The sequence below is a fragment of the Prinia subflava genome, chromosome 9 (assembly GCF_021018805.1).
Source record: "Prinia subflava isolate CZ2003 ecotype Zambia chromosome 9, Cam_Psub_1.2, whole genome shotgun sequence".
Taxonomy (NCBI): domain Eukaryota; kingdom Metazoa; phylum Chordata; class Aves; order Passeriformes; family Cisticolidae; genus Prinia; species Prinia subflava.
Window position 1 is genome coordinate 16,011,105 of NC_086255.1, and position 27,403 is coordinate 16,038,507.

Genomic DNA, 27,403 nt, shown 5'->3' on the forward strand with positions numbered 1-27,403 from the left:
ATGTAAACTGTGGGTAGACAAGGGTAAGGTTAGAACGAAGAGAAGAAGTGATAAAAGTGCCAGAGCCAGATACTGACTATGGGATGAAGGCAGGGGTTTGGTTTCTGCTTTCTGAACATAGAGGCAATCTGAGGGCTGTGCCATCTTTTGAATTCCCCCTATTTGTAATTTCTTCATGGTTAATCACATTTCTGGAAGCCTCAGGGAGGTTTTCCTCTCCTTTGCTTTTCAAAGAAGCTTGTTTGGATGATTGCCTAAGTCATAGCCCTTTGTCCCATTAAAGCTAATGCTATTGCCTTTTACTAGATTTGTTAGTGCAGGGAGCATAATAGCTGTAAAGGTAGGGCATTTGCTAATAAAGAAACCCACATTGTGGTTTTTGTAATGCTTCAGATGAAGTTTCCTAAAACAAAAGTAATTCCATTTATTACTTTTGGCCTGTTTAAACAACATTGATATAAATATAACTTGTACAAAAGCCTGAGTGTAGGGTAACTTATTTCTTAATATATTTAAAGACAAAAATCCAGCAGAATTAAAATCACTCTTGTTTATAACTCTGCTGTCAAAATCAAATGCTTTTAGTCTTAGCAGGATGTATGCTCATCCTTAATTTCTAAACTTCCTTCCATTTGAATCCTAGTGTTTCAGCTTTTATCTGGGAGGTGGGAAACCTGACCTTTCAGAGAGCCAGCCAAATGCATGTCTTCTTCATGGCTTACACAAGGCATGTCAGTTATGCATTTTGCCACAGTTTGTAGCTTTAAACTGAGCAGCTGTTGCCTGACTGTTAGTTTGGACAAGTGCAGCGTGGAGACTTTTTGTGGTACTGGAAGTACCTGCTCTTCTGGCATTTTGGGAGGAATCTAAGATTCAATGGAAGGCACATTTGCTGGTAAGATTTGCCCTTCTGTGGCCTGTAGTACCCAGTTCTGATTACATACACAGAGTTAAATCAAAGTGATAGTTTTATTTCCAGAGAAGTAAATTGGGTTTTCTAATGTTATGTTAGATCTATAATGGCTGCATTTAATAATATAATGCTGTAAGGACGCAAAACTGTTTCTAGGTGGAAAATGAAGTGAGGATTTAATATAAGGAATATGAAATAATGTCGTAACTGTGTGTTTTGTATTTCAGCTTATTTGAAATGGAATGCAATATTTCAAGTAATTTAGACAAATTGCTTTGCATTTATTTGGTTCACATTACACCTATTTAGATATTGAATTATGTTGTGGGACATTCCTTCGTTTCTTACTCTACAAAAAATGAGTCTGTGTTACAAAATTGCTGGACAAAATATGAATTTCAGTACTTTAAAAAGTACTAGAACAAGGTTAAGTATTTTATTTCCTAAAGTATATAAATTACTCAAATGTTACAAGTTAGTAACGTGTCTGAATGTAAATGCACTGCTGCTTTTTTCTTTAGTGAACTTTTCTTCCTGGATCTTCAGTATATGAGTTTATAACTTGCAACTAGTTTTTGTTCTGTGGTTGCTTAAGGGAGTTCACTTTTTTTTTTCTTTCTGAACGACATGTATGCATAGCGGCATATAAAAGCAATGTTTTGCTCCTAACTGGTCATAAAGAAATATCTATATTTGCATGTTTTTTAAGTGGCATCTGTAACTTAAATGAAGGTTCCTAATATTTTACTCTGTGAAAGGAATGTCTTTTATGTGCTAACTCTCCCATTTCCCTAATCTGGCTGTTAGCTAAAGGCTATGACAAACATTCACCATTCAAAGTGATAGTACCCCAGTGCAATAGTGAGGTTGTCTTAGTTGTCAGCACCGTTATTCTCACCTCAGTGATTTAGACAGCACAGAATAAAAGCATCCTGATATCAAGTGTATCTGTATTAACTGCAAAACAATGATGGTTTTGATGTCTATATTCAGTGAGTGATAACAAATCTGAGATACCTAGAAGTATTACAAGAAAGGGAGTGAAATTTATTTTAGTTAATTTCAATTCAGACCCTGCCTTTTGGCAGTTCTGTAATGTTTTTAGCTTTGATTTGAGGCAGAGTGGTGTAAACATTTTTCTAAAAATTAAGCTGATATGAGGATTTTTCTTAGGGACTTAATTGGTTTAGCTTTTATTTAAGAGGATTCATATTGACATAGTTTTCAAATGTTTAAGTATTTGCTTTTGAAATATTAGTTATGTATATAAAAACATTGCTAGATACTCAGTAATTCTGAAATAAGTAATCTGCCAGGAAGATTTATCAAGGGCAAATTTAAAATGTTTCAAAGCAACAGTAGAACTAAGATACAATTTGATGCTAAAAGTATCTTTAACTTTTTCTTGAGCTTAATTTTAAGGGTTTTGCACAATGCTACAGTAATTACATATTTTTGTTATGCGGGCTTTCAGCTTTCTGAGTAAGTGTTGAGATCTTCGAGGAATGGGATAGATCTGATGCTGTTGCATTAGTTCTCCTCTCTTTGCTCACATCCATGGGTCTGTGTGGTGTCTTCTTAGAGCATCTTTCTTTGAGGGGGAAAAAGAATTCTTAATCTAGAAAAGCTATTGCTTCAAATTCCTTTTATTATGTTATTGTTAGCTTTAGAGAAGATTCGATCTGGAGTTGTTCACCTGTATTTGCTTGTTCAACTTAAATTGCAAAGCTCTGCAGAGAAACACAGCAAAATGGTCCTGTGGAGGGCCAAGAGTTGGACTGGATGATCCTTCTGGTCCTTTCCAACTCAGCGTGTTCTATGATTCTGTGAATAGTTTCTTTAACACAGACATTTTCAATTTAAAAGCAGAATAGTTATTGAAGTATCATAAATATGGGTAACTTATTCTAAAAATTGTTATACAATTCTTCAAATAAATTGCTCTTCTTATGAGTTTCTAGAATTTCCAAGTTGGAATTCAGAAGAATTCAGATTTGAAACGTCATTAATCTTTGGGACTTGATTCTGAAAATAGCTATACCTGAAAAGAATGCTTTTGCCATATTTGCTAAGAAGAGTTCTCTTCTTCTGTTGGTGTAGGCACTTGGCTGATAAAATTTAGGACCTTATTTGTGGTATCATACTTTAAAGCACCATGAAATAGTTTTGTTATTATTTATGTTGAAGTGTCTTAAATTTGAAAAAAAAAAATGAACCATAGAAGTAGAATTTTCTTCTAGGCTTTAGGTCTTCACAATATGCAGTTCTGTAATTGCCGTGAAGGGGGAGGAATCAAATCATATAGTTCGTGTCTACCTCATAAGTACAGTATTTGTGAATATAAGAACTGCTAATAGCTACTAACAAACCTTTTAGATATGCACTGAGCACAAAAAAGAGGTGCTGCTTCAGGTACAGGTTGTCTTGAAGATAGTGGTAGGATTTGCATACAAGGTCAGTGTTTGTGAGAAAAGTCTTTAGGTATTTTCCATATCCATGTATAAAATGAATTTTTCTAAAAAAGACATCAAGGAAAAATGAAAATGTATGTCGAGTTCTTGTTTGCAAAGATAGAGCTAGAACTGTCAGTAACTAGGATTTCTGTTTGCTTCCAAACCCCCAAAATATTATACTTTCATTTGTTCAAAAGAAACAGACAGATCCTTCAAAAACCAAAATGTTTGATGTTTTTTTGAACATCAAATATTAGAAAATATTTCAGAAAGCTTGAGAAAGAAAAAAGATTTAGTGATTGCGTGGATGAAGGTACATCAAATTTGAAAACAGGAGGGCAGTAACAGCATGTTGTGTGGGAAAATAAGAAAGCTCATAAAATTGAAAGTCTAATGTCAGTGGAGACATTTAGCTGGTCTGGCATCCTTCTAAGCTGTCCCTGTTCTAAGCTCAGGAGTTGAAAGGCAGCTGTGCTACTGTGCAGTCTTCTGAAGAAGCCTGAGACCCATCATCCACATGCACATCTTTTCCCAGTGGTCATTGACGCTCCAAGACAAAGAAGGGGTGGCACTTCTAGTTTGAATTTGCCTGTCATCAAGGACCAACTATTTGTTCTTGTTATGCATTTTTTTGGCTGGATTTAATTATTTAAAATCTGATATATTTCCCCTGTTGGAAAGTGCTTACATATCTACTACAGTCAAATCTCCTCTCAATGTCACTTTAATGAACTAAATTTATGCATTTCTGATCTAAATCTATTTCTCTGGATCTCACTATTCAAGCCTGGAATAATTTTATAGCTCTCTTTTTATACTCTGTGGTTTGTCTGTGCCTTAAAAAATACAGAAAAGATAATTGTGTGTTATTGGTGTCATCCATGATCTATGCAGAGGGACCTGTTTTTGCCAGCCTCACCTCCTAAAAGTTCATAGAAAAAAATTGGTTTTAGGATCCCATCTTATTTCTTCAGAGATGTGAACTTTAGGAAAGCAAAACTGCTTTCATACACAAGATTTGCATTTGCATTATGCCTAGAATACTTCCTATTTCCAATAGATCTATAATGTGTACACTAACTTGACTACTTGCTTTTCTATTAAAGTCTCATTTGTAAGGTAAAATGCTTAACTGCCATTTAGCAGTCCTGAGACAATTTGGGTTGGAAGGGACTGTGCTGGTCATAAAGACAAATGTGCTTTATTTTTCCAGTTGTTTTATTTTCTTGCCATATAAACAATATTGTTGACATGGTTGGCCCTAACTCTATTTAAAATCTTAACTGCAATACAGGTTAGCAGTAGCACCACAAGGGAGGAAGAGAAGTGTTAATTTTTGCTATGTACTTTTACAGAAGGAATTAATTGCATTTGAAGTCTTCAGGTTAAGGGAGGTTTCTTAAATTCTGAGGAAGGTACTAGTTTTGAGTTTGTTTTCAGATGGTGAAATCACTAGCTTTGAAAGTTTTCCTGTTAGGAAAGGACTGTAAACACCCTTTCTAGTGTAATCTGCTAAAGCTTAATGACAAAGATGCAATTCATTAAGGAGTCTTGTGACTGTTTAGAACAGCTTTTATGTAGTAAGTGTATTAATCCCGTGAAAGCCAAATGTAATAAATACTTTCATTTTTTTACTAGATAGCTACTTTCAGCAGTATAATACCTATAGCTGTATTTATATTGTTTGCTTGAACACAGTGTTGTATAAATGTATCTTTCTTAATTTACCTTATGATGCCCAAATGACATAAACTAATTAAAAACAATTATAGAAAGTAGTTGTTTATATAGTTACTTGTAGAAGGGTTTAGTCTAAGCAGAACTATTGCAATTTACTAGTGAAGTTGTAAAAATCTTGCAAGGATAAATAAGTACTTGGAGCCTTTATCTTTTGAGGTAGGAAGAAGTAAGTAGTATTGAGGCAAGTCATAGATGTTGAGGTTGTTTAGATATCTATTATGAAGTTAAGGTTGATTTAGTACTTTGTGCAGTCTATTGTTTTACTTCTTTTGGCTTCCAGACATGTGCCTGCCCTGTTCTCTGCTGTCTCTTGTATTCCACTAATCCCTCTCTGGCTTAAACTCCTGCGTTGTAGAACAGATTTCAGTTCTAAGGCTAAATCACACAGGCTCCTCCTTTCTGTAATTTAAACACATATGAAAGAAAGAATCAAAATCTTTCAGCTTTGACGTTTTGGCAGTTCTTGTTATTGTGATGAGTTTTTTTCATTAAGCTACATAATTTTTTTGCTTTTTCAGTACTACAGGTTATTTCTTGGACTTCAGAGTTGTATTAAGCATATCAGCATTTCCACTGGTAGCTCACCTGGCCTTGTCTGTACTGCATAGCAGTCATGGCTCTCTCTGAAGGGGTGAGGGAGCCCACGATGCCATTGGTCCTTCAGTCCTTGGTATAGCCACTGAAAGAATGTACTTTGATGTATTCTGTATGTCTGTGAAAGGACTTTATTATATTGACCCCAGTTTTGCTGTTTATTTCTCTTTTCTGCTTTAAAATGCCTCTCAGCATCCTTTGAGTTGTGCTTCTGGCACAGCCTTTGTTATTCCAGAAACCTTGCTAAGAATAGCTGGCTAGTAGCAATACTTTCTTAAAAGAAAAGCTGGCATAATACTTATATAACATCATCAACGTGACTTACTATGATGGGAAGTTGTAAATTCATGTTAATCCCTTATAAAAATAGCATCTGAATATATGATGGGAAGCTAAGGATATGCTATTATGCTATGTATGCATAATAGCACATCCTTAGCTTCCCATCAGCTTCCTCATGAGAATAATCAGCGTGTTAAGGATGCAGGTTGGTACAAGTGTTTTGAAAATTTTCTGGTAATTGGCATAATTAGGTGTTTGCATTGAAAGATACCTTTCAAAATTACCTTTTAAATTTTGGAAATTGCATTCTAGAGTAAGGAATAGCTTCTTTCATTTAGTTCTGTAAACTCTTTACTGAACCCTTTACTTCACTCAGTAAATTCAGCAATGGTAATACCTGTTTGCAATATTTGCAAATAGCTTTGCCAAACAGGTATTGTACTACATTGCAAACTTGCATTCAAATTGCAAATAAGGAAAAAATGTGAGACTCAGAGGATTGCTGCTATTCTATGTAGAGAGATTGGTTTTCCTCTTCCTGCATTACGAGAGGAAGTAGTTTACAGAAGAAAAGAGCTGAATTACTTCCCTCCTGAAAAAAAAAACAACAGTGTGGCAGTAATTTTTCGTCATTCCTCTGTAGTTACACACTTTCACTTTTTCAGGCTGGCTTCCTCAGTTGTATTTTAACCCTAAAGGAAAAATGCAAATTTGACATAAATACATATTCACCAATGAGCTTGAGAAAAGACTTTGTCTGGAGTAAGAGGAAAAGAACATAAACTAATCCATGCTAAAATAAACAATAAACACGTACAGAAGGCCATCTGTGTTTTGCCTGCATGGATCCCTTTGCATGTTGTGCATTGTAGTTTCCATCCATGAAGCGCTTTCCAGGTGAATTTGACTACCTGCAGACTCCTCTAGAGGTTTCCACAGCTTTTATCTGCTGTGTGTCTCCAACTGCTTGTTTCTTTGATATTGCAGAATCTATGTGGAGGAAACATCTTATGATACTAGGAATTTTTTTTCCTTCCTTTAAAGTATCTGTTAAGTAACATACCTTTTGTCCTGAGAGCACTCAACCCAGAATACTTAGCCCATAAAGAGTGTATTTCTCAGAAATTACTATTAATACTAGCTTTGAAGATAGTCCACTTTTAATTTCAACCACAAGGAAAAGAATGTAAATAATATGTAGAATACAGTCGTCCAAAATAGTTCAGTTGGAAGGGACCTACAGATTGTCCAACTGCAACAGCTAGCCTTAATTATTTTAAACTTAAGAGACTCTGCTTGTTTTTATCTAGGAATACACATAAGGATTACAGTAAGGGCATCAGCTGTGATTTTACCTCTGTGCAGTGTAAACAAGACACAGACCAGATGACATTTTGTAGGCAGACACCTAAGGAGGAGTAGCACAGCTCTGGCTGTCTTGGGCTAGAGTGGAGGTAGCTGACCACCACGACGGTGCTCTGCAGGTCCTGCAAGGAGAGCCATGGATTTACTGCACAGCATTCCCAGTGGCTGCAGGTCACTGACTGGGTCATCATCACTTAATGACATTCATTTTCACATCTTAGACATCTCCCTCTCTTTTTGACCAGTTTCAGTGAATACTTTTTTAGTATGTCTTAAAATACTTTTAAGCCATTTCTTTAATAATGAAATGCAAGTGTTGAATGGTTGTGAATTATGAGTATGAGCTTTGCCCTTCACCCTGTTATGTAATCCATCAATTTATTTCCAGTTCATAATTTTTCTCCATTTTTGGCATCTTTTTCAATTAGTGTCCTTGGTTCACTCATTTATTCTTGTGTGAGAGAATCTTTTCATATTTTCCTCTACATTGTGAATTTTGAACTAGGAGGTAGAGTTACTGCAGTATTTCTTTCTAGCAGCATAGAACTCACTGTTCTTATTAACTCTGTGTTAAATATCTTTATAAATGATGGTACTATCTTTAACAGCACTTTGAAAGGCCATATTGTTCTTATTAGGTTCTTCCTGCTGTACAGCACTGACAAAAATCTATTATCACAATACTTTTGTGGTGTGCCATTACAGATTTTTGACTGATGCCTTAATAAATTATGCCATTTTCTCTGATGTGTCTTAGGGCATTTCTATGTATATATTTTTGTTTAAATACAGATATATTTCCAGGATTTTATTGTTGTTAGAAATCTAAAAAATCTTGGATATCAAATTAAATGGTAGCTGCTACAGTAAATCTATTCACAAAATGTTCTCATCATCAGGGAATATTCAGAGCACACCACAGTAGAATCAGTAATAGAATCCTCACCAAAACTAAGTGGTGAAGGTATAGATTCTGTAGGTGTGTCAGTTATGTTATTGAATTCATAGTTATTGTTATTTATATTATTGAAAGTATAATATAAGTGAAAAAGGTTCCTTAGATCATACAAAGGTATTCTGTACACAGGTGCACAATCAACAGTATCTGCTGTGGTTCTATTCTCTCTATCCATTTTCTGTGAAATAGTTATGTAGAGGACAGATCTCCAACAAACCAGTGTTAGGAACAGATTCTGTTTAGGTAACTGCTGAAAGCAGGCCAGAATGATGAAAACTCTGAACTGATTGAACATTTTTCAAGTGTATTCCATTCCTTTAAAATTCTTTCACTGCTAAGCTTCAGGGCTTAAATTGGGAACATCTAATCAAGTGTTGTTTTTGCTGGATGTGGCTTGGATTAATTTTGTTCCAATAATCAGTAAGAATAATAACCAAAACACCTTATGCAGCAGATTTGCCTGCCCTTTGCTCTGTGTGGAAAATCTGGTAGTGTGAATCACACACCGGATTGTCTTTCCTTTGAAGATCAAAAGATGGGAAAAATGAGTTTTAAGTGTTGTACCCTCATCAGATCTTACTTAATTCTCATGTTATTCTTTGACATAATTATACTTAAAATTAAATTCTCTGATAAGCATCCAGTGCTTTTCTTCTACCACTAACACCAGTGGCAGTTTTGGTATTTGTTTCACTTGGTATGACACTGAAGCCATAGGAAACATTCTTACTATTTTTTACCTTGAAGGACTATATTTAATGATTCTTTTCCAAACTGAAACAGTTTTCATTTAAATAGTTATTTTAACTTTGGCATTCCTGTGCAGTTTTTGGGAAACTGGATCAGAAGGGAGCAGACCATTCTTCTTTCCCACCTGTCCTTGAAAGGTCACTGTCACATATAATCTGGTCTTCAGGATAAGACCAAAGTAAGGAAGATGATGCTCAGAAATACAAAATGTATTTCTGAGGGTCTTAAAAGCCAAAAATGAATTTTAATTTGTGCTTGTGATAATTTTTAAAAGTTATGCAGCAAGGTGCAAACTTCAACAGATCATTTATTAAAAGCAGAGATTGCTGATGTCAAAGTGCAGTGCACTCAGGCTAGAAAGGAATGCCTCAAGGCTGAAGCTCTGAAACACTGAAAATGCCTGTTGTTGTAGTTTTACAGTTATTTACATTATGAATGCTATATTTTGCTGCAGCTACAGTTTGTATAGTCTCAAATTACATTTTTGTTTGCATTTTTCCTATACTCACAGATTTATAACAGAGATCTTTCATTATCAAAATTGAAAAGCTTCTGCATTATATAAATGGAAAAAAATAGAAATAAGATTAATTTTTATTGTCTTGATCTGTCTTGATCAAAATACTCAAATATTGGAACCTAACTTGAGATTCTTGCACTCTGTCTAATCATTGGATATTTTTTCATTGCAGCATTAACTCAAAGTTGTATGCATTTTAATTTAATTTTGAACAGCAGCTCCTGCTTTGGTTTTGGACATGCTTTGTATCAGTTTTAGGAGGTGAGGTTAAACCTTGAGTTCTGCTTTAACTCAAGTAGTAACGAGTTCATTTTGCAATGAGAATTTTACAGTTCTTTTTCTACAATACTCTTTTCTTCCAAAGTAAACTCATAAATCCTCCCTTTTGACCATTTTGTTCTTATGGGCTGGAATTTATCTGGTAATTTACATGTACATTTGTTTAGCATTTGAACTTAACATTCCATATGCTATGCTATATTTATATCCAGAACCTGGAAGGTCTTGAATACAGATGCTGCACAGAGAACCCTCCTGCTGCTGTGTCGCTCAAGTCAAAATCCTGCTGGTCTACCACTGTGACAGCCTTTAGGAGAAAGATTTATGAAATGCATGTGAAAGTGGATTGTTTCTGAAATCATTCAGGAGTTTTGCAGAGGAGGGGATTCATTAGATGGGGTTTCATTGCAGGAAAGTAATGAAAAACCTGAAAACACTTAAGCAGCCAAGTGTGGTGATGTTGTATTAACCTCTTTCCAGCCTTGTCACAAGTCTGTTACACTGTGATATAAAGGTGTAGATTTAAAAGATCAATCATGGCCCAGAATCCCTTCACCCAGCCTTCCTGGTGATAGTTGCCTCTGAGGCAATGAAATCTTGTGTCTGGTCTTGCACAGTGTGTGCTGCAGCATGCCCCAGCAAGACAGATGGCATGTTGGTATCAAACAGCTTTTGAGAGCTCGTTTTCAACCAGTCAACCAGACATTCACAGTCTATCTACCAAATTATAATTAAACCTTCTTCTGGCAGGTTCTGAAATCAGGATATAGTTTCATAAGTTACAGCAGTAGGTGAAGGTCCCTTAAAATAGCAGGTCACAGGTGGCCCATTGCCATTTACATGTAGACTGGAAGCAATAGAGCTGCTTTCTAACTAAACATGTAGATGGTGGATCTCTTGAGACTGCTGGCAGCACTGCTGATTCATCTCTTCACAATACCTGTAAGTATGTCTATGTTTAGCCAAACCCTGTGTAACACAGGGTGCATTTGTAGTTGCCATTTAAGGCTACCCTGTTAGCCTTAGGGTCAATTGTTTCAGCACTGCTTTCAAGGCCTGTTATTTCAGGTGCATAAGTAATGTTTACGGGCTGGGGTTAACACGCGAAAACCACATTGATTCTTATGCAGATATTCTGGAGCCATTGCTAGTTGTACTTTTCTACATGAGGATGCAACCTCAGCTCTTTGCTAGCTGCCCTGAAAATGGAAAGGAATTGGAAAATCAGCATCAAATTGGGTAAATTTTGTTCTGAGATCTTCTGATTTGCAAAGCCAAAATTAATGTTCCACTGCTACGTTGGACATTGCATCTTTTTTCTTGTGAGTTTACAGCCAGGAGAAAACTCATTGGATCTATTTATTAGGGACAGGTCAATGATTATTTTTATCAGCTGTAGCCAGTACCGGCCAACCTGCATATAGAGAGGAAATGGTTGGTTAAATGTGTTGACAGTATATGGTAATTCAGAGACAAGCAGCCAAGTTCTCTTGTACGCTGCAAAATATTTCCATGAATGACTCAGGCTAGTGGAGTGGTAGAAGGCCTTGGATGTACTTCCAGATATCTGAGCAGCAGTGTGGATGTAATTACACAGGGCAGTGTAGCTGTGCACTAGGGATGAGGGGAGGCAGACATGGCAGTTCAGGTGTGGTTAAATCATGGTGATGCTTTGAATTCCTTTCATGTATTATGTCAGTGCTCATGTTTCACAGAGATTTCACAGGATATTCTGAGCTGGAAGAGACCCGGAAGGATCATTGAATCCAGCTCTTAAGTGCATGGCCCATATAGGGATTGAACACAGGACTTTGGTGTTATTAGCACATGCTCCAGCCAACCAAGTGAATATCAGTATATCTAGCTAAGAATCAGGATCTTCTAATCCAGCCTTAAACAGAGTTTAAATAGGTTTTCAAGGTCGTACTTATGGGCAGGAACCTCTGGAAAATGTAAAGACTGCTGTGTAATTGTTAACTCAGAGTTAATATATTAATAAATACTTCATGCTGATCATCTTTAAATCACCTTTACAATCTGAATGAATGTTTTGTTGTGCACAGATGTTACCCTGTGAGAATGTTTACCCAACTTTTGTGGTTGAAGAAAAAAGAAATTCGTTCCCATGCATGTGCATCTCAACTGTTCTAATAATTATGTCACTTTTTTAGACAACTTAAATTTATTTCAAGTCAGAAATTATATAGGTAAGTTGTATCTCTAAGTGTACAGTACTTTCACTTTTTTTTCTGGGATTCCATCTGATTGATGCTGTAGTTGCAAAATTTAAAAAGTGTGTTGAGAGTCTCGTTTTCAAAACTGAACTCTTTGCCAGTTCCTAATGCAAGAAGTAGTTTTAGGAGTAAGTGACTTGTTACAATCATTCTGTATCTTTCTTTTTGCTGAATTCCGCTATGCAGTCAGTTCATGAGTCAGGATTTTGTGATATATAATGTAATTTAAATCAGTTATACTTCAACATGCGAGTTGCCTTTTTAAAAAATCCTCTCCAGGGGTTTCATAAATCTGTTCAACAATAAATCTCAACCTCAGTAGAAATATCTGTGTGTTACAGTTTTAGAGTGTTCTATTTCCAGCAAAATTCTTTTCTACAGGTGATTTCTACCTTTTTCCTTTTCTCTTTGAACTGTAGAGACTATTGCTTTTTTCACCTAGCCCAATGTGGTAACTTGCTGCTGCTCACCAAGAGATCACCTTCTCCAAAGTCTTGCTATTATTACTATGATTGAATTAAACTCAAAGCAGGCATTCTTGAACTAATTATGAAGGTTGCTGTTTCTATTCCAAACCTGAAAAGGATCTTGTGCCCTCAGAGTGTATCAGTAATCTTACGTGGTCTAATAAAATAACTCATTTTTTCTACAGACAGCTTGTCTTCTTCAGGTTATCTCTGTCTTATGCTTGCTGATGCTTAGGTCATAATGAAGTCCAGTTTTATTTCGTGCAAGTACTCTGTAGATCAGAGCGCCCCTGCTAATAAAAATTTCCAGTGGGTGCCCATATTGCTAGATTTAGGTATATGGAGAGAGAACCTGTGTGTATTCTCATTCTTTGATTACTAGACTCATAAGCAAATTTGAAGACAAAACGGATCTATTGATTTCAGTGGTTTCTACAGTGAAATTAAACTTGAACTTGATCCTGTTCTCTGTCAAGCTTCCCACTAGATTAAATATCAGGGTCTTTAATACTGGAGTGAGTTGTTTGCAGTCAAACTTGGTAACGGTGAATTCATGTTCATTAAGAGAGAGAGAGAGATTTTTAATTAGATAGAAGAGAAACAGGAAATTAACAAAAGCTTGTTGGTTTGGTTATTAGGATACCGAGATATGTTGCATCCAAGGGACAGCAAAACAATGTTATCCCAGTTATGCTTATCTACAATGGAAGCTGGTGTTCAATTAAACTACTGTATATTGCAGAGATGTCTTCTGCTTGCAGGGGGGGTGGGTTTATTGCATTTTTTCTCTTTTTTGAACAGAACAGTTCTACATTTTATATATTGACAGCTGTTCATCTGTAGCTATTTCTTAATTCTTTTTTTCCTGTGGTCAGTTTTTATTTTCTCACTGTATACATAATCCTTATGCTCTCTTAATGCATATGAACAGTTTGGAATATATCTGTAGCACAGCTTACTAAAAAGGCTTCTGTTATAATCCATTTATTGCACACATTTTAATACCAGCAGAGAGAAATAATCCTCTAAGGTTTTTCTATACTTTCAGTTACATTAGTATAATATCATGGAAGCAAAGTCTATTATCAAAAAAAATCTAAGTTAAAGGATGTTATATTACGTTGAATAATTACTTTCATTCTTAAGCAATTAGAATGAAAGCTTAAGAACACAGTTTGTCATAATCACAAGATCTTCACCAGTAGCCTTCTAGAGAGTGAGCATGTTGTTAGTGATTATAATTTTCACTTTACTGCTTTAAAAGTGTTTTTTCAATGTAGAGAGAGAATAATTTTTTTAAATCAAAGTAAGTATAGAAAGAAAAGTACCTAGAAATAAAACTAAGACAGAAATCCAGTTATTGAATCTTCCAGTTCATCAAACTTTGTTGAAAGTAGATTTTCATATTCTAGGCAGGCTTACTCTTTTGAGATTGTATTTGTTTAAAAAATGCAGTGACTTTTCCCTGGCACTCTATATTTTCTCCCATTCTTAAAAAAGATTATTCTTTTGTTAGAGAAGAAGAGACCTTTTTGTTCCCATGGGCTCAGCAAGGATTAAGTCAGTCCACAAGTCCTTTGTTAAAGCTAAGCAGAGGTTATCTTGGTTTGATTAATAAAAGCAATATTTGCTGTGTTAAAGATTATCTGCTTCAGCTGTTTATCATCGGGATAAGCAAAGCTACCAATTTCGGCTTTAGGCAACTTGCAAATGAATAGTCTGGGTCCTCGTTTTCTTGTAGTATTTTTAGCATTAACTTGATGTAGTAAAACACAAAAACCCGGTATCGTTTACTGCAGCAGCAGCTAATTTTAGTGAGTATTGTATCTTACCTTAACTGTGAAAAAACTACTGCAGTTTTGGTCTGAAAGCAGTTCCATTCTGCAAGGACCTGGCCATTCTTTGAAGTGCAGAAAGATGCTATCTGTTTCCTGAAGAACATAAACTGACATAAACACAAACCTGGAGATTTGCGTATGAGACTGCATAAGGAGTTTAATAGCAGAAACATATCTGTTCCTGGAGTGAAAAACGGTAGAAGTCTGAAGCATACACACACAAAAGGATGAGAAGATAGTCTAGGAAAAAAAACTAGTTTAATACAGTCAAAAAGACAGAAAAAGGAATAAACTTTCATGCAGAGTGTAAATCGTGGAAGGTAGTCAAGTTGAGAATGAGGATCCTGACTTTTCTGTGATAAAACACAGAAGACTGGAATGAGGAAAGATAAAATATCTGAATCTGGAGAGGTAAATTATGCCAACAACCAAGACTTGCAAAGATGTGAATTATGGAAGAATTAAATATTTATAGGTGTAGAAGAAGTCAACAGAAAGAAGTTATTCAACTTACTTAAATAAGTTATTTCTACTTCAGTATTTATAGCCATACTTTAACCATGAGCTGTGTGCCTTCACATTTCTGTTTAGCCTGTGTTCCTCTCCTTGGATATCAGCTGCATTTTTGTAGCAGCCTGTTCCATGGACTCTCACATTACAGAGAGAATTTACATAAAGTTCTTCCAGTTTAATGATGAATTGAGAAATGCTAGTTTGAAATTCAGTGTTTTGAATCAGGAAGTGTTCTATTTATTTTCAATCTTCTTCCAAATCCAGCAATACTAGTGGCTGCTCTTGAATCATCTTGGCTTAGCCTCCATGAAAAGATTTTCTTTTTGACAGCTTCATTTTTCTGTTAGAGTGAAACTGGGTTGTGAAGATTTCCTTATGAAAGATGAGAGTTTCATTAATGGTACTTTCATTAAAGGCATTGGAAATCTCTGCACTGGCTTTGTGCTGGATTTATCAATGGGCAGTCAGTCTAGTGAAATCCAGTTCTAATGAGATATTTATTCCTGGTGGTTTCTGGCCGTATAGAGATATGCTTTGGAGCCAGCCTTAGCTGCAGTCACTTTGTGGTGTTGAGCCCTGTTCTTAGATATGAGAGGTTGTACTAACTGGAGCCTGAAGGGTGATTATACTTAGGCAAGATAATGTGCAAAGGAGCACGATCAGTGTGTAGCCTATTGTAAATTCAGTGTCAACTTTTGCCAAATTTTGAGGTCTTTGTGCATAGTGTAGTTGGTACTGTGATGGAGAAGATGAATTATTAGGCATGTGCTGTTAAACCTCATCAGCAAGCAGTGCTCATGGAACAGCTTATCTTCACTCTTTATCTCTCTTTCATCAGTCAAAAAGCACTCCTTATAGAGTTATATCTTCCTTTCCTGCCATATTGACAGCTATAATGTGTTTCCAGCTGTACTTAACAAATAATGTTGGATTTGCAAAGCACTAGTGTCACTGTGGCGTTGCACTGTCCGTAGTACAGGCTCTCTATCTCCTGTGGTACATGATCACCTGCGGCTGAGCCATGATCTGAGCTGTCTGGGCAACTGTCCTTTCCTGACCTTGGTGCTTGTCCAAAGACTGGGTGTTTCTGTCAGCTGCAGCTTTTTACCAGTTGGGATGTGTTAGTTGCCTTCTGGGAGTTCATCTTCTGGTGTAGTTTTGTCTGAAAAGGATCCACTTTTTTGCGCTACGACTAAACTAAAGCACAGTAAGTGAGGATGCTTGGGAGATTCACTTCAGGAGGCCATTTGTGATCTAAAATAAATGTACAATATAGATACAACCAAACACAGTTTCAGTGGTGAGACACAGGGGAGGCTGGTGCAGGCTGTACTTTCTCTGTCTGGAGTGGGAAGAGCTGTCATGCATGTGGAGTCAGTGAGGCATTGTGACTTCTACAGAGCACAGAGGTGTTGGTGGGTGTTTGTCATGCCTTCTATATCATCCTCTTACTGAGATAATGCTGGTTTCTGACAGTGACAGTTCAGTCCATATATGTAAAGCATGTGTAAATATATAATCCTTCTAATATAAAATGAACATTGTGTTTTGCATTCTTTTTCTTTTGGCATAAGATTGTGTTCTGTTGCAAAGTCAAGAATAGTCCAGATCAGCTTTTAGTGCTTTTTATTATGAAACCTCTCAGAATGGTCCTGTGCCGATTGAAGCAGGAAACAGAATTGAAATCTCATGTAGAATTGAAGCAAACACAACTGAAAGGGAGCCCAAAAGCTCACAGCACTCCACCTGTTGCCCAAACCAGCAGTGACAGATCAGTGGTGTTCTAAACTGGCTTTTCCCCCTCAATCTTTCCTGCGGGTGTTTCCATGACAGAGATTTCTCAGTATCTCCAGATATTGTGCAGCACTTCTTCATTATCACTGAAGTTACATATGGTCCCTGCTATATAACCAAGATACTGCTTGTTGCAAATTAAGCCCATTACTTTTTCTTTACTTGCTAGTCTAGACAGAAACAATTTGTCTTTGTTCTTTCAAAAGTGTCTTCTTTGAACATTTCTCAATAGATTCTGTTAGCCCAAAGACTTTATTTAGGGCTACTGCAATTTATCATTTGACTTTCAGTAGAATATATTAAGAAAAGCCAATTTTCTATCTTTTTAACTTCCCTCTGATTAATAATAGTTTGCAAAAAATGACTAAGAGTGGAAAATTCATGTAGCATATTTTATGTTTATTATAAGGGACTGAATTTTAATCAGTCATTAGGAACCTATTTTTTCTTTTTTAGAGAAAAGAAAGGGCATTTGTTCCCTTTATCAAATGAGAGCTTATATATATATATTAAAAAATTGGGTAAGAGATAGATCTAGGGTGTACTTCCATTATGGTTCGAAAAAATCTCTGAAGATACTTTATGAAGCAATGCAAAAAAATAAATTCCTTTTTCTGAGAACAAGGAGGAGTATGTAATATACGGCTATGAATGTTTTTACATTTAAGTAATTCTTGAAAAATTGTTCAGAGAACCCATTCTAAACTTATCTAGTAAGAAGACTCACTAATTTGGAATCATTGTGTTGATGTTTCATGCTTCCCACACGATCTTAGAAAGCTTGCCTTCTTCCTTCTTAGGAAAAGTTTTATTTTTCAAGAGATATCACTGCTGGGATATTATAAAACTTCCATGAATGTTTTGTATTAATGGATAAAACATGCCTACTCCATAATATATGCATTTTCTGAGAGGAATGAAAAATGTTTTGTAGCCTTGGACATTTGGTTTCATGGATGCAGCGAGCTCAGATAGAAGTTATCTTATAGCAAGTGGATTATGAAGAAAAATGCGGACCCACATGGGTTTTAAATTATCATTATACATAATTTCTTGTGGGAATAGGGTCTCAGTGCCCAGTCAGGGCCTCAAACTGCTGTGCACCGTGGCTGCTACATGGAGGCAAAGCAGAGGCATGCTGCCACATGACCTGTTTATTTGAGGCTATGACAAGGCCACGGGTGCTGGAAGAAGGTGTTTGGATGTTTCTGGAAGCAAGTGTGTTTTGGTGAGTGGCTTTACAGTCTCCTAACTATAGTTGCCCTCTGCCTAGCCAACACCAGATATAAAGACACGCAGAAAAACCCCATGTAAAAGAACATATTAGATTGTTTAAATAGAAAGGAAATATTTAGAATATAGTGTATTGCTGAGTAAATGAATGAACAAAACCAAAAAGGTTAGCAAAAACAAAAGTTGTCTTGCTTTTGCACAGCGCGGTCCAAGAGTTAAAGGCGAGGCCTAATGAATTTTTTATTTGTTTTGTTTCAGAACGCCAAGCGTGTACATCTATGGCTGGCTCCAGCGCCCTTCCCTCCAGCGTGGCTGGTATCAGCAAGGAGCTGATCGACCTGCAGCACCTCATCCAGTTCCCAGAGGAGGTTGCCAGCATCCTGACCGAGCAGGAGCAGGAGCTCTACCGCAGAGTCCTGCCCATCGACTACCTCTGCTTTCTCACCAGGGATTTGGGCAACGCTGAGTGCCAAAGCAGGCTGCCGTCTATTAGAGCATCCATATCTGCTACGCTTCTTTCTTCTCCCAATGGTGAACATAATGCTGTAGAAGATCTTGTGACAAGGTTTAATGAGGTAAAACAAAACTTTTAAATTGCTTTTCATAAGGATTGTTACCTGATGTGTGGGTTAGCTGTTTCCTTTATCTCTCAGAGCTGAATTTAGCCATGACAACAAATTTTTAAAATGTAAGTTAAGATGACCAGGGATTTAGCTAAATAACTTGCATTGAATTTAATGGAAGCTATGTGACCAATTTGCTTAGTGAGGTATGGAAGCAGTGGTTGAACTTTTTCTTGCACATTGTAAAGTAAACATGAAGAAAAAAATTACAGACTTCTAATTCTTTGTATTTATACTGACAGTATGGGGTACAGTTTCAGTCAGTTTATTATTTTGTTTAGGTATTGGAGTTCTATTTATTTGTTTTGGATTTTTGTAGACTAAGCATGATCTTAGGAGTCAGCACAGAAGTATTATAAACTAGAATTTTCTGTATTTTCTGTAACATAAGGGCACCAATCTGCACTATTTATTTGTTTAATCACTGTGTGTGTCTTGAGCATTGTTATACAAAGAAGTGTCACTTGGCATGACATTTTAGAAGCCAAATATTGAGTTCTTTGGTAAGATTTTATTTGGTTTTTAGGAAGGTAGTCTTCTGATAATTTTACTAGATATTTGATTAAGTATTGAGAAACCAGTAAAAAAAAATCCACCCCAAAGCCCAGAAATAAAAATCAGACTACCTAAATAAAAACCTCAGGTTTTAGCTGCAGAAACATGTAACTGTTGTTTTTTTGGTTTTTTTTTTTAGGGGGGTGGGAGGGTGAACTATGGGCAGTGTTAGCAGTTAACGGTTTCTAGAATTGTAGAAGTGGAATAAAGTGAAGATAAAGTTGACTTCATGCTTTTTTAGTTTGCTATCCACTGCATTCTTAAGGTGGGTGAGATTAAAATCATGCAGGTAGAAAAAAAACCAGCATAAAATTAAGTAAATATAGAAGAATGTGTATTAACCCCCAGTGAACTTTCTGTGTGCTGGGCAAATAGGAATCAGTGAGCGAATATTTAGCATCTTTCAAATTGTTCCTTATTCTTGCATGTTACTGAGATTTAGCAACTAAAATATGGTAAATATATTGGCTTGTGTCACCTCATTCAGGTATGGAAACATACATAGCAGCTGCAGCCATATTATTCAGTCTTTAAACAGAGCCTAAAAACAATTCCAATTAGCTGCAGTGGCAGCTCTCAAGAGGATGCAGTGGCTGGTGTGTCTGGAGAGGACTGGAGGTGCTGACCCAGCTGGGTCCATCCTTCCTGCGGGGCCTCTCACAGTGATCACTGCCTGAGGCCAGGGGAGGCACCACGCCAGGGTAGCTTCTTGAGGAGATGTTCAAATCAGGCTGACCATGACTGTGTTCTGACACTGAAGGGTCACAGGAGTGAAAATCATGTAGGTCCTGAAGAAGTCTTGTCTGAAATGATTGAGTCTGATGGATACCAATGACAATTTGAGCATTAAAGTTGCCTTTTGATAAAATAGTCAACATTATCTTTTAGTCTTAGAGGTTTGGCTTTGCAGTTTTTGTTTGCTAGTGTTCCTTGTTTGGTAATGGTACAGGATAGTTTTTTATACAATTTGAATTCCTTCCCAAATATTCAGTGCATGGATTCTTTGGTGTTTAGTGCAATAGATTATTTGAAGTGTAATATGGAATAACTTTTTAAAAACATAGAAGTTTTATGTTTAAATGGAGTTATTGTACAATATTTACTGCTTGTAATAAATCACTGTTTTGCTATATCCTTTATCTTATGGTGGAGTATATCAGTTGCCATAGCCAATCATGAGCGTGAACTCTCAAAATGCCTTTGTTTATAAATGGAAAGAAAATTCTTGTACGAAGAGTCATGATTTTGTTGGCAAAACTCAGTGAGCACTTGCTGATTTTTTTGGCATTGCCTATAGAAATACTAAAGTGTATTTATAATGTGGGAGCCAAAATTACTTTTAGGATGACAGACTTCTGATACATGATGGGGAAAAACAATTCCATGTCATTGTTCTGTTAAATAACTATTATTTTACTTAGAGTATTTTTCATAAAGCAGTATACTTTTTAGCATTTTTTTCTGACAATACATACTAAGGAGGAACACTTTATAATACTTGCGTAAAATGACAATCAATTCTGACGATTTTGGGCTACATGCATTCAGTATGACCAGCTATAAATAAAGCCTGTAGTCTTTATGGTTTGATTAAAAATGTGATTGCATGATAGTGGAGCCTTGGGCACGACATGTACTCATCGGTGAAACACAGCTCATACTTCATTTGCTGCTAATAATATCCAATTAATCTTAGAGTCTCGTCAGAGCAATGCTGTAGACCAAGCTAAAGACAGATGCTCATTCCTCTTACTAAATGTAATTAAAAGCTGATTCTGAATTGGTGGCTAGTGTGGGAGGATTAGAGTGAAATACAGTAACATCTACCTTTACAAAACTATTGACTCTAAGTCTCTAAGACTGCACTTAATAGTAGTAGTAATTATTTTTCTGCTCTGAAGGAGCTCTGGCTATAAGTTTAGTTTTCAAAGATGTAAAACTGTGGGAAGAAACTGCTGGGATTCTGCAGAGTTAGAGGAGCCCGGGCAGCTGGAGAGTTAGGAAAATGGTACATAAGTCTGTTTTAGGACTCTAACAACTGTAACATACTTTTTTGTTATCTCTCCTTGTTGCCAACTGTGCCTTTCTCTTCTTCATTTAGTTCTTTTCTCTGATTCTTGTATGATGTGAGCTCACCCTGCTTCTTTACATGGAGTGACATGTGCTCCTTCCTCAGTGTCATAAGCCATGGTCTTCCTGGGATTCTGTTTCTTTTTGTCTCTTTACCTCCCCCAGGCTCTTGCACCTTTATGACTGACTCCCAACCACTCTTCTGCCCATCACCAGCAAAGCAACCACAGAGACACAAGCACAATGTACATGTTGTAAATATTTATGTTTATGTAAACATCTAAAATAATTTCAATCATTGCTTTATATAAACATGAAAAGAGTCTCTTGTAACTTGATCTTTCTGACTTAAGCTTCAAGTAAAAGAAAACCAATAAAACTTTAAACAAACTGGAGCATTTAATTTTCCATGCTGAGATATGCATACAGAGCAATTGTGAGTTCTTGTATTGAAAGCTGCACCAGACTGGAAGATCATTCAGACAGCTGACTGAAGGTAGTCCCACTACTGAACTGAAAATGCAAATAAGAAGTCAAATAAATAAGGTAATTTTTTTGGAAACATATGGTTGTCAAAAAATAAGCTAAAAAGGTAAAGAAGTTTGAACAGTGTTAGTATAGCCCTGCTACTGGAGTGGATTCATCGCTCACTAAATCATTCTTAAAATCAGTAAAGTTAATTAAAATGTGGTTATTTAAGACATCTAGTGATGTTAGTTTTAGTTTTAATGGTTAACTTTTGTAAGGTTTTTCATTGTTCATTCAAAATACAAATTTAAACCTCACTAGCAAAACAGAGACATATCATTTTACTGAAATAATGGAATGTAAATAAATATTGCACCCTGTCTCTTAGTTCAGCATTTTTTTGCAATGCCTAAATGGGTTTGCATAATGCTTTTAAAAAGATTGTGTTTGTACAAATATCAAACTCTTTCCAGTCCTTGTTTGGAATAGTGTTTAATCAGATTTAAAATGGTAAATGTTCTCTGTAAGGTTATATAATTTCACACAAGCATGTAAAGTAAACCATCTGTTCATAAGATATGCAATTTAAAATATTCAGATTTTAAAAATGCATCTGAAAATTATTTTGCATATTATACCAAGAGCCAAAAAAATTTAATAATTAAACCTCAGTGAAACCCATGTAAAAGATTCCAGTTCTGGTTTATACAGAGAACTGTGTATAAATATATACACAGATATTCATCAATATACACTGACAGGTCTGTGCACAGTTAGCAGTGCAGAAGAACTCACTGCAGCCAGCTATGAGTGCTAATTCTACATACTGCTAGTGCTTTTTAATTTTTGCCCTTAAAGGGAGAAATTGGACTATCCTGACACACTAAGAATTCTGCTTTTAAACAAAATACTGTTTTTCCCTCTTGCCATAACTACCGTATGTTATCTGATCAAGAATAATTTTCATGTTCTTCAGATTTTACTCATTTTTTTTATTATATCAAACAAAATTACTAAAATCAGAATGACTGTTAAATGGGTTATAGATTGCAATGCTTGTCCTTTGGATACCTTAAAATCTTCTTCTTGTTTTGTATGCAGAGACTTTTCATACATGTATTTTATTTTGTCAGTATTAAATTTTCTTGCTTTCTTGCTCCAGTGTAGGCAGTATTTAAATCAGCTACAATTTGTTATAGAAAGATTTCCATGGCCAATTTATGGCAGGAGTTAAAGAAGGTATGTACTGTAATCTTTACCTTTTTAAGGTAAATCTTTACCTTTTTAAGGTAAAGATTACAGTAATCAGAAGATTTTGTTTTACTTGCTAGCAATGGTAATTGTTAAACTTCAGCCAGGCAGCTGTATTTGGTAATTTCACCTCTGAAAGCTACATCTCTCAAATATTATGAAGTTCCTAAAAATGTAATGTAAATATAGAAGACATCATTTCTTCCATGTAGCATCACTGAAGTATGTAGCTTGGGAATTGCTGTAAAAGTTTTACAAACTGAAGCGCTGGTGAAATGAATGTAAAACACTACAGATTATAGAACATTGCAGGTGGAAATTGTTAATAATTTCCTACCTCAATAGCCCCACTACATTTACATTTTCATAAAATATAAAAAATAAATTAATTCCCATTTAAAAAAATCACTTAATACATTCTCTAGGAGCTATATAGGGGATAGTAAAGAATTTATATAAATATAAATTAATATATACTTTCATATATATATATATGAATTGTCATAATCTTGAGTATTAGAAGACTGAAATAAAAGAATGAGTGAAGAAAATCCATGGCAAATTTAGGGATGCAGTTGATAATTCAATATGCATTACTCTTCCTTCCTGTGTACTACATGGAGCGAGGTTCCCATAGAGTGAATAATAAACAGTCCTGCACTTGTACAGAGATTTAAGGTCATGTACCGTAACTTGAGGATCAAGTTCCATCAGGGGTGTCTCTTTCATGTCCTGTATATTTTATTAGTAAAAGTGGCTCAGCCTCAGTAATAAGGTATACTCTGCCCCAGACAAATTGAGAGATTTTTGCCTGCATATAGGTTTGACTTGAAATTAGTGGTAGTTCTGTAATTAGGTAATCAAAAACATAGGCTCATTTTACATTTTTAGTGACTGATGTATATTTCCCATGTTTAGAAGTAAAAAATAAAATTAACACTGAGTGAAAATACGCCTTTCCTAAATTCATTAGCAATAGCTAACCTGAATTTACTTGAAATCTTTGATCAAAGTAAGATAAGACAAAAAAATTACTTCTAAAAATATTACTTACTGAATACAACAGATTTTGGTGCAGTTAAAATAGTAGAGGTGATATAAAATGATAATTTCAGAAAACCTGAATCTGTACAGATCATTTTGTGCTACAAATTGCAATTACATATTGCTCAGTATATTTTACATTGCCAAGACATCTGGTGCAGGTCCTGTGTGCTCAGATTCAGATTTGAAGGAGACTCCTATATCTCTTAAATTTTGCAAATGAGGCTACTTCCTATGTATCTGAACTTAATCTGGCTCAATGTTGTTAGTGCTTCTATTAGGGCACCAGAAAATATTTAAATCTTAAGCAAACATCTGTTTGATTTTGCTTGTTTAGTACTTAGTATTAATATCCAGTAACCCTGAAAGGCACTTGTTTTTATCCATCTGAAAGAAAAGACTGATGTTATTATCAACTTGCCTAAGTGGATCGTGTGTTAATTTATTACTTTCTTGTGTCTTGCAATCATGTGGGTTATCGTAAGGAAGCCAGGATACATTTTCTCATGCTTTTCAGACTCATCAGCAGTGCAGCGGAAATCTAATTATAGGTTTGCTGAGATGATTTCTGTTCTGAAGGGAGCTTAAAATGAGTTACATAAACAGAACTATGTAAGTCAAGTGTGAAAAAAAAAGTAAACTAAGGAAATAATGATTACTGTGTTGATACGCAGATTGTGATCTGATGTTAAAGTGCTATCCAACACAAAAACTTTGTCCAAAAAGCTTTGCTGCTCATTCTGACAAATACTTGCGATGTATTTTGATCTCCTTGGCAAGGCTACTGCTGTGCACTCCTTGGCTGGGATGTGCTGTGTGTGCTCAGGCACTGCCTGGGTGGTGAAGCTCTGGTGCTGCTGTGGTGGCAGCTTGGTCCCGAGGCAGCTGATGGTGCTTCATCCTCAGGCCAGGTGTTCCTCGGCTGTGCTGCAGCTGGGGAGGGGCTCTGCAAGCCCACCAAGGGGGAAGTGCTGCAGAGGAGGTGCTGCTCTGTGTGCACTTGGCTGGAGTGTCCAGATGTCAGAGCTTCCAGAGTGGAGCTTCCCTTTGGTCCCTTCCCCTAGCAGAAGACCCCTGGGTTTAGTTACAGAGAAATTGTGCCACATCAAAATAACATCTGTGCTCCGTGCTTGCCGAGGTGGAAAAAACAGGATTCTAATTCAGCTTCCAGGTGAATGCCATAGCCACCAAGAAATAAGTACCTGTAGAGTTCTTCTCTGCTTTTCTTTTGTGTGAGGTGCATCTAGCTCAGCTGTACATGGACAGCATCTGAGTAAACCCACTTCTGAATTTCCATTTAAATGAAAATTTGATAAGTTTGTTATTTCTTGAATACCATCTGTTCCTGATCTTCAGGAAAAATTAAAATACCAACATTTCTAAAGCAGGCATGTTCATTATTTCTCAGGAGTGGTTTGTATACTTAGATGCTCATTTCTGTCCCCTGATTCTGCCCAATGTTATATCTGCCTTTGCCTATTCTATTTTAAAATTAGAAGATTCAGATGCTTTATTTTTCTTCTTGTTTAGCGAAAGATTTTTTAAATGTTTTCTACTCCTCTGATGTTGTTCTGCAAGAGGAGTCAGCATGAACTTCAACTTCCATGCTGCCATTTGTAATTTTTTGTTTGTGTTTGCAGATTGTAAAAGTTCATCATGCTGTTCATAGTGGTCTTAAACTCTCTATTAAATAGAATTTCAGCAAGTGGCTGCCCTAGTTTAAAGGTTTTCTCTTAATGGAGAATTTGAAGTCAGTTGCCTTTTTAGACATTCTTTCTCAATTTCGATACTGTTTTCTCCTGATCATTATATCTTTACTACCTTAGATTAAATCATATCTGTTTAGAAGTATGTAATTCTTTAAAAATTCTAAAACCATATTAATCAAATCATTTCCACGTTTGGTATTTCATAGCAAACAAATATTAATTTTTTGTGAGATTGCCTGTTTAGCAGTTGCATTCCCTAACAGAGCCATTTCTGAAAAATGAGAATAATATCCAGAAATAATATGTCACTTTATTCCAGCATACAAAAACAAATCTGTGCCGTAGAGCTGACCGTTCTGTTTCACAATTTCTGGTTTTTTAATTGATTTATTTTTTTACTATTTATTCTGGTTTTGCCGCATTTGACCTTTGTGCCATGAAGTGCTATGGGGGTTTGTAGTTTTCATACCTTCATGCTCTTCAGGTATGCACTTCTTTGTTGACTGAGTTTTTATATTTTAGGAGTATCTAACTGAACACATCAAATAAAATTTTAGCTGAATTCAAATTCTTATTCTGAGCTGCTGCAGTGACTAGTGTGCTGCCCCTGATTCTCACAACCCATTAGATGATATTAGAGCATCCCCATAGTCACTGTCCTCACTCCTGAGTATGTCTCCAGTGAATGAACGTCTTCAAGAATTCAGTCCTAAAAGTGTGGGGTTTACATCTATATCGATATCTATATCTATGTCTATATATCTATATCTATATCTATATCTGTACCTGTACCTGTATCTATATCTATATATCACACTTCTATTTTTTGTGGGGGGTTGTTTTGTTTGTTGGGCTTTTTTGGTGTTTTGGGGGGGGGATTGTTTGTTTGGGGTTTTTTTTGCATCTAAGGAGTATGACTTTTCTTCTCATCTGGACATTTCTTGATTGATGTGGCAATCAGAGAGGTTAAATATTAGTAACTTAGATTCTTTCTTTGATTGTCCTCTCTGAGGAGTGGGTGGCTTGGAACACTGAGTCTGTATAGACTTGCATAAATAGAAGCCCTATATATTCGCAGTAGGGTTATTTTCCTATTAGTACTAGTGCATTCACATTTTATTTCACATGCTTGGTTTTTAAAATAAAAGTCTACGGCCCCTGAGGGGTGAACTAGCATTTTCTAATTTTTATAAGCCTCTCCTCACACTGGTGGTATCTGTAAACACTTGAGTCCTTCAGGACCAAAGAATGGAACACAGTGTCAGTAAACAAATCACGTTTATTGCCATCTAAGTGTTTACACAATGACAAAAATCAAGCCTCCGGAGAGTCATATTGTAAAAAGAAACAGTTGGTTTAAATTAGGTTTTCATGTGAAATATAGCTACTTTTTATGGATGTTATGGGAACACAAACTGGAAAGAAAATCTGCACACTGATAAAATGAAGAGTTGATTTTGATTTGTTTAAATACAATCAGAATCATGTACTAAGTTGATTTCTGATTCTGGCATTAATTAATTACAAAAGAGAAATTGGTGGTGTGGGCACACTTTGAAAGATGGGATTTCTTTGTATTTACTTCATTTATAAAATTTGCAAATAGATATTGCAAATTATCTGAAATGTTTGATGCATATAGGAATTAGCAAAATTGTGCATTAAATGCATCTAGTTTTATGAAATTAACCAAAACAATCTAATTTATCAACTTTCACTGTTCATGTTGTTAACAAGTGTTATTCACTGC

The 27,403-nt window shown here is 35.9% G+C and overlaps 1 protein-coding gene across 1 annotated transcript in view; it reads left to right on the forward strand.

Annotated features, from left to right (window-relative positions):
* The window catches only part of PLCE1 (phospholipase C epsilon 1), a 135,572-nt gene that overhangs the window by 66,276 nt on the left and 41,893 nt on the right, over nt 1-27,403 (forward strand). The window contains exon 4 of the mRNA XM_063405641.1: nt 18,192-18,508. Coding sequence (XP_063261711.1) covers nt 18,192-18,508 — 317 coding nt within the window. The remainder of the gene's footprint in view (nt 1-18,191; nt 18,509-27,403) is intronic.